General features: G+C 43.9%; 1 protein-coding gene across 1 annotated transcript in view; it reads left to right on the top strand.

Moving 5' to 3' along the window:
• Positions 1-4767, top strand: part of Nr0b1 (nuclear receptor subfamily 0 group B member 1) — a 9273-nt gene extending 4506 nt beyond the window's left edge. The window contains 3 exon segments of the mRNA XM_010608519.1: positions 7-197; positions 200-1144; positions 4351-4767. Coding sequence (XP_010606821.1) covers positions 7-197; positions 200-1144; positions 4351-4595 — 1381 coding nt within the window. The 3' untranslated portion in view covers positions 4596-4767.
• Positions 4768-8197: the final 3430 nt, after the last annotated feature.

The raw sequence follows: 8197 nt of genomic DNA, 5'->3' as shown, positions 1-8197 counted from the left end.
GCACAGCATCCTCTACAACATGCTCTCCAGTGCGAAGCTGACGCCCGCGGCTCCTGAGGCTCCCAAGGCACGGGTCCGGGCTCCGTGCTGGGGCTGCTCCTGCGGTTCTGAGCCCCGGGTGGGCGAAGAGGGGCCGCTGGGCGGGCGGGCTGTGTCCCTCCTGTACCGCTGTTGCTTTTGTGGCGAAGACCACCCTAGGCAGGCAGCATCCTCTACAACATGCTCTCCAGTGCGAAGCTGACGCCCGCGGCTCCTGAGGCTCCCAAGGCACGGGTCCGGGCTCCGTGCTGGGGCTGCTCCTGCGGTTCTGAGCCCCGGGTGGGCGAAGAGGGGCCGCTGGGCGGGCGGGCTGTGTCCCTCCTGTACCGCTGTTGCTTTTGTGGCGAAGACCACCCTAGGCAGGGCAGCATCTTGTACAGCTTGCTCACGAGCGCAAAGCAAAGTCAAGTGGCTCCAGTAGCGCCCGAGGCAGGGCCCGGAGGCTCTTGGTGGGAGCTCTCCTACTATGCACAGAGGCTCAGTGGTAGAGAGGGGCAGCCGAGCGGGCAGCCCGCCTCGCTCCAGTACCGCAACTACTTTGGCGGCGAAGACCACCCGCAGCGGGGCAGCATCCCCTACGGCTTGCCCGGGAGTGCAAACCAAACACACGAGGTTCCAGCCGCGCAGCTGGAGGCCCCCTGGTGGGCCACCTGGTGTGGCGCACCGCGGCTGGTTGCCCTCAAAAGTCCACAGGTGGTCTGCGAGGCAGCCTCGGCAGGCTTGTTGAAGACGTTGCGTTTCGTCAAGTATTTGCCCTGCTTCCAAGTGCTGCCTCTAGATCAGCAGCTGGTGCTGGTACGCAGCAGTTGGGCGCCCCTACTCATGCTGGAGCTCGCCCAGGACCACCTGAACTTGGAGACAGTGGAGACCTCGGAGCCCAGCATCCTGCAAAGGATCCTCACAACCAGGCGGCCGGAGCCCGAGGGCCACCAGCCACAGCTCCTCTCCACCTTGCAGCCGGAATTGGTGTCGCCGCCAGGGCCTGGGCAGTTTCCCTCCGCCGCCGCGGTCGAAGCCATCAAGAGCTTCCTTGCCAAGTGCTGGAGTCTGGAAATCAGTACCAAGGAGTACGCCTACCTCAAGGGGACCGTGCTCTTTAACCCGGGTAAGAGGGCCGTTATTAGGCACTGCCTACCGCTAGGTTCAGGCACTCAGGAATTTTTAGTGGTGGGGCTGGGGTCGGAGCACAAGCGGAGCATCGCGACTAACTCTGCAGAGTTGGCGGAGCAGGCTCCAGAAAACACGCCAGATAGGTGAGCTGCCGTCAGAAGTTCAGCCAAGAGGAGAGGGGGGTGTTTCTTGGGGTTTGTGCTTGGCTTTCTACATATTTTTGATACTACAGAAAAGTTCTGCCTTCAAAAGACATAGGTGTTTCGTTTTTTTGTTTTGTTTTGTTTTTTTCCGTAACATAGCTTTAAAAAAGTTTTTGCTCACTGCAAATCCTGTAACGCTTTCTGAAACCTCGGTCTTAAACTTACTAGAACCTTTTAGTTAGCGGAAACAAGTCTTAAGTCTGGGCAGAAAGGAAACATGTGAAGGATCCCTATAGACTCTACCATGGGATTACTACTGTCAGACAGGACAGTGGACTAAGTATCTCACGGATCTGCCTCACAATGGTCGTTTGTGTGGCCCCCAACCTCGGGACTCTGCTTCATGTCTCTATGAATATCAGGTTGGCAAAAGGGCAGGAAAAAGATAAAGTAGGCACAGAGCAGGGGCATTACGCTTGTAAAGCTTCCAGAGATCTCACAGACTTCCTAATCCGACCTTGCCTCCCTGCACCCTTCCCCCACCCCTTTTTACAGAGCGCCCAAGTCCCCAGTGAATTTACTCGGTAGTAAAAGGCTGGTGTGATTTGGCATCTAGATTTCCTGTCTTCTGAGCCCTAAGGGATGTCAGCTGTACAGTAGTTTCGGTTTTTCAGTTGGGTGCTGGATGCTGCCGCACACGATGCAACCAAATCATTGGAGGACATGTGATACCTTGTTTGGATTCGTCCTATTAGGAGAATTACCTTCAAGCAGCGCTCTTCCAGGTTGCCTCTGTAGGAAGTTTCAGGCAACTTGAGTTGGGGTCATGCTTTATAATGTTCCTTCTAAGTCTGTACTCGTAGCGTGGTATTTGGTGGAATAATAATATTCTCAGACCTTGTATTTTATGAGCTCGATACCTCAGCTGAAGCCAGTGACTATTGGAGGTCACCCTTTTGCTTATACCATTGCTTTCCCAACTTACCTATGCAAAAAGAGTGCTGCTGCGTGTGGGGGAAGCAAGCAGGGAGTTTAAGTCTTTCAAGACTCCTCCCCCAGGATTCTGATTCTGTACCCTAAACCCCAGCCTCTGAGATCTGCATTCCTAGTAAGTGCCCAGGTGATTCTTGAGGTCCTTTGGAAAATAGTTTTCTCACTTCTTTTGGGATACAGAGGGCAGACTGGGGCTCAGCTTCACAAATTTACATTTCAAAATTTCCTGTCTGTCTTACATACTTTTTATATAATTTTTGTTTTACTTACATACACACATCCACCCCTGTGTCCCTTATTCTTAAATGTTTTTTCCTGAATCTTCTCTCGATGGTAGTTTAAGCAGCTAAACTGGATGTGTATGAAACACAAATGCACCTACATTTGGGGGAAAGGTAATGCCTATTAAGAGTATGAACTTTCTTTGCTGTTTATCCTTTTGTATTTCCTCATTTGTGTATTTTAATGTAATTTATATATAATGAAACAGAGGTAGGTTTAAACACACATATATGAGTTTAAACACAAGGAGACAAGAAACACACAAGCATACATACACATATATATTTGTATATGAAACGGTGGCATCTGCCTTTTCTCTTTCCTGACTACTTTGAATTTTTTTTGTTTGTTTGGAAAAGCTATTTTGTATAACGGGTATGGGGGGCTGTGGTGTGAAAGTAGAAAAAAAGTAATGTGGAGTTCACAAAATGAAGTTTTCAGTAGCCATGAATGTAGGCCTAGAGGCGCTTTCTCAGTGGCATCCACGCACAATAAAAGCAGGATGTCCAACTGGGCTTTGGGCTACAGGTAGCAGGGACTAATAATGTGTGGACTGGGGAAATCAGAATTGAATATGGGTTAGAAATGTGGCTTTAGATTGCTCTTACTTCCTTCATCACATGGTATTTTCCTATAATAGGAGTGCCTCTTGTCTGTCAGCATTATTATTTTTTAAAGAACACTGATTCTGCTACTTGTGATTATTTCCACAATACTCTGAAAATCTTTTTCTGCTGAATTTTGTAGAGAAAGTAAAGAAAACATTTGTGTTTATCAGTGACATCATTTAAACAAAACAGGAAACTATTGATTACTTGAATATAAAGCACTTTGCAAGAACATTGTTGTCATAGAAAATCAAAGGATTCGTCATTAATACAAAAGATTTTTTTAAAGCAGCCTCCTCTTACCATGCTCCTTATAAAACGTACATGCACTTAACCTTTCCTGTGTTGCATTTTATTCATTTTTACTTAAACGTCACACTGCACCACTGTTTTTAAAAAGTTACTTTTAAATCATGTTGCTTGCAATCCATGGCTGTTTTTGTGTTTATATTTTTACCTTTGAATGGCTGTAAGAAAATGCTGCTAAAAACCTCTCCTTGTAAAGTATTTTAGAGAACGTTTTAGAACACTCATTAGAATCACAAAATTTAACTTTCCCCAATTCAGAAATCATGGTGCAATGTGTTAAGTGGTCAGCATTAGTTTTCATATTATTATGGGCTTCTAGCGTAATATTGACCTGCTGGCAAATAATTAAAATGAAACATGTGAGTCATTTTATGGCTGTGAAGTTTTTTGCCATTGGCTGGACGATCAGTATAATGATGGGAAATTTGGGGGAAGAATGGCAAAATATGTACCATCTGGTAAGATTTCTTGCCATATTACAGTGGTCTGTTTTTCAGTTTTTGTGTCTTGAAAAAGTGTTAATTTTTTCAGATTTGCATGAAAAGTTAGTTGGAGCAGAGACTAAACTATATTCTTCTGCTAAATGAAGTGTGCCTTTGTTGGCTCGCAGCCAGTGTTTTGTAACTGTGAATGTACAAACCCAGGGAGTATTAAATAAAAATAATTACATGATGTTGCGATTTTAGTATTGTTTCTGAAAACTTACAACTAATTTGGCATTTTATCCTTGCTCTAGAAAACCCCTTAAGTAGGACGCTTGAGCACTTTCTTCATAGGGAAGTGACAGAAATGGGTGTATTCTAATTGATGTAGGAAGATCTCTGTGGTGAGCTGTTTATAACAAAGGGGTTTTTATCTCCCTCCAGACCTGCCAGGCCTTCGGTGCGTGAAGTATATTCAGGGACTTCAGTGGGGAACGCAGCAGATCCTCAGTGAGCACATCAGGATGACGCACAGAGGGTACCAGGCCAGATTTGCCGAACTGAACAGTGCCCTCTTCCTGCTGAGATTCATCAATGCCAATATCATCGCTGAACTGTTCTTCAGGCCCATCATTGGCACAGTCAGTATGGATGATTTGATCCTGGAAATGCTCTGTGCAAAGTTATGAAAGCATTTGGGCTACTCAACGTGCAGTTTACCATAGAGGAAAGATAAAACGATGTTGGCAGAAGAGTGTCAAATGTTGTAAAAATAAACTTTCTTGTTATTTTTACATGAAGAGTATTTTGTATTCAATTAAAGAAATGCTTTAGCTACAGACAGTGTAAAAACCCTCTGTTCATACTGTTTCATTGTGAAGGAAAACGTTTGCCAACAGGTAACCATACTTCAGAACGTCTCTAAGGAAAGAGCAGGGTATTATGCTACAGCAGGGTATTAGGTTGTTTTCACAAGTGGAGCCACTCTGGCTATTGAACCTATTCAAGGCAAGTTTGAAATATTAAATTTTAAAGTGTTAAACATGAAAATGATTGAAATAAAATTCATCAGGGTTTATGTAAGGCTTCAAAACCGATTTAAATGTAACCAACATAAGTAAAAAGTATATTCACGAGTAATCTCATGACATTTAATGTTATAGTGTGTGTGAATGAGAGATGACTTTATCTTCAGAGCCACTTCCATAAGCTGTGTGGAAGACTGAAATCAAGAGGCAGTTTGTAATCAGAAAGCCACCTGAAGGTAAAATAGATTTCCACACTTTTGTTTTGGGAGTTCTCTGTACACAATTGTGGATTTGAACTGAAGTTCCACAAGAAACATATATTCTATAAGGAAGGGTTACAATTTCAGAAAGCTCAACATTATAAAACCCCAATTATTCTTCACCTTTCAGCAGTGTGCCTATCACATTGAACAAGCATGGTATTAAATTACAAAGTGACTTCACTGTTGAATCCTGCTGCTCTCCTCCGCCTTGTTTCTTTCTTTTGGGTTTTTTTTTTTTTTGTACCAGGGGTCAAACTCAGTGCCTTGCACTTGAAAGGTAGGCGTGGTGCCACTGAGCTAAATCCAAGGCCCTCCACCTTGTTTCTTGTGGTGCTAGAGACTGAACCCAGGACATTCACACCAACCTATACCCCCAAGCCCTCTTTTAATTTTTATTTTGAGACAGGGCCTAGCTAAGTTTCTGAGGCTGGGCTTGAACCTGCAATTCTTCTGCCTTAGGCTCCCAAAGTACTGGCATTACAGGTGGGTTCCACCACACCCAGCTTCCTGCTTTCTCTACTTTCTTTCATTCAGATCCATTTAGCAGTCTGGTGAATCCTACGGACATCTTAGGATCAAGTTCTCAGAGTAATGTAGCAAAGAAAATACTTAGGATTAGGTTAAAAAAACATTATGTAATGAATTATGTTAAGGAAAAATATTAAACAAATATTTGAAATAATTTATAGGTGGTATGATAATATGTGTGCTTCTTTATCATCATAAAACATCAAGAAAGAAATTACCTGGTGGCAGATATAATATTTATCTTAATTTCAAAGCAGTGATCAATATAGTTCAAATTTCAAGACATCTGTGACATCTACAGTATGATAAGAAAAGATTTGATATTTTTAGTGGCGACTGTGGCGGACGTCCACATTACCGTTGCATTGGGAGATGTGTAATTCAGCAGTCAGCATATAGTTGTGTTCAGGGGTAAGAAAGACTACAGTGTTAGAGTGAGGGGAGATGGCTGCATCATAAAAGGAAAGGACATATGCCGAGTCTGGAATAATCCATGTGCAAACCTTACCTTCTTTCCCTCCCATAAGAGGGTTCATATGGGTACATTCTTGTCCAAACAATGAAAACTCAGCAACATGTCACATCTTCAGTATTCTCTGGGTTGGTCTGCCCGTATAACTTCCTTGAGATTCAGAGTTTATTGTTTTTATCAAGACTGTGGTCACGTTTTTCCTAACCTGTAACTAGTATGTATCAAAATTCCAAGAATAGAGAGTATGTGTTTATTTTGAACCACATTGTTTGCATAGTATAGGGTCAGTTGAGTTAAGGAAGGATTAGAATCCTTCCTAAATCCAAGTTCTCAAATACCAGTTGAGAGGCAATCTTGTCCTGATCTAAGGACAGTAGACTCAGACCTGCTTGTTACTTTTCTGCACAATCTACACTTTGGGCTCTTGGCCAGTGTGTCTTTACAGCAGAATTATCAGTGGAGCCCACACAGGAAGGTGAGACCAGCCAGCAGTATTGATCTATTATTTAGGGGTCCTGAAACATATCCCATTAGCAATAACGGTCTGCCTTAGGCAGCCAGGTGGCTGCCTTCCTGTTATGAATCTCCTTTACCCCCATGTCCCAGCAGAGCTTTGGCCAGTAAGTTAAAGATGACCTGAGCATTGTCCAAGGCTGAGGCAGCGTTGTGATAGGGCACTTGCATGAGATGTACAATCCCTGAGGGTTCCTTGTGGTTCCTTGAAGACCAAGAAAGGACAATGTCAGGTGGACTCGGCTGTGACCTCCTAATGTGATCATTCTCATCCTGGGATGCTCAGTGCAGTGTAATTCAGTTCATTTCATGGTTCTAGAGGGGCCCCCTGAGGCCCCAAACCTCTGTCTGTGATAGTAGTCCAACTGTCTGACTGGATGGATGGCATCCAGAGGTGTGTTGGAAGACTTACAGGAGCTGGCCCAGGGTTGTGTTGTCTCAGAACTTTTTCCATCATGTGCCATTTAGGTTCAGCCGTGAAGCTTGATCCAACAATGCTCACAACAGCACCACAATCACAGTTTTTATTCAGAAAGACTAGAAAGCTTCCAGAAGTTCCTTTAAAAAGTCATTCATGCCCTGCTCTTTCCTTTAAGCCTCCCTCTGTGTTGTTGCTTTTTTCTTCATTGTTCCAAGAATCAAGATTCTTGATTCCCATTCAGTAACCCTAACTTTCCAATTTTTCCTAATCATTTCTTTTTATTGACCCAGACATTTCTTATGGAAGAATTGTTTGCAAAATGGACAAAAACATTTTTCACCGAATAACATTCGAATATAATTTAACCAGTAAGACGCACCAAGGCCAAGAAATTGTCAGGGTGAATTCCTGATGTGCTGATATTTTTGCAAAATGGGTTTACACATCTCCCTTCAGGCCCTTCATCCTGATCATTTATCCAGTGGGCTATTTAAGCAAGATTAATTCCTTTCTTGGGAAGTCTACATTGTATGATGAAGCTGCCTCACTACACTGTGTGCAGCAGGAGAAAGACTCAGTCTGTTGTTGCAGACTGCAGTGGATCTGGAAAATGGAACATGAGTTAACAGCAGTGAGACATCCTGCCCACGTATCACAGATGGGCAGAGGGGTCACACTCCCTGCACTGTGCTCTGCTCTTAACTGCAGGTCTCTCTTTTTTATGTTTTTTTCTTTTTTTTGGTTGTTGTTGTTGTTGTTGTTTTGAGACAGGGTCTCACTGTGTAGTTGAGACTGACCTGGAACTCACTATGTAGTCCAGGCTGGTCTCGAACTCACAGCGATCCTCCTGCTTCAGCCTCCTGAGTGCTGGGATTACAGGTGTGCACCACCACACCCAGCCTCAACTATAGGTTTCACCAGAAATCATGTTAACAATGTAATCGGCTCCTATATCAGGAATATAGAATTGATCAGCAGCTTCATTTCAAATAGTCCCATTAGAAAACAAGCCCTCAGGGAATCTACAAGCGAACCAAGTGGTCCAGCCAGCATCCATAATGCTTTA

This window comes from Fukomys damarensis, unplaced genomic scaffold (genome assembly GCF_012274545.1).
Source record: "Fukomys damarensis isolate Sample0158 unplaced genomic scaffold, DMR_v1.0_HiC HiC_scaffold_39, whole genome shotgun sequence".
Taxonomy (NCBI): Eukaryota; Metazoa; Chordata; class Mammalia; order Rodentia; family Bathyergidae; genus Fukomys; species Fukomys damarensis.
The sequence above is the reverse complement of the archived record's forward strand: the minus strand, read 5'-3'. Positions and strand labels throughout refer to the sequence as shown.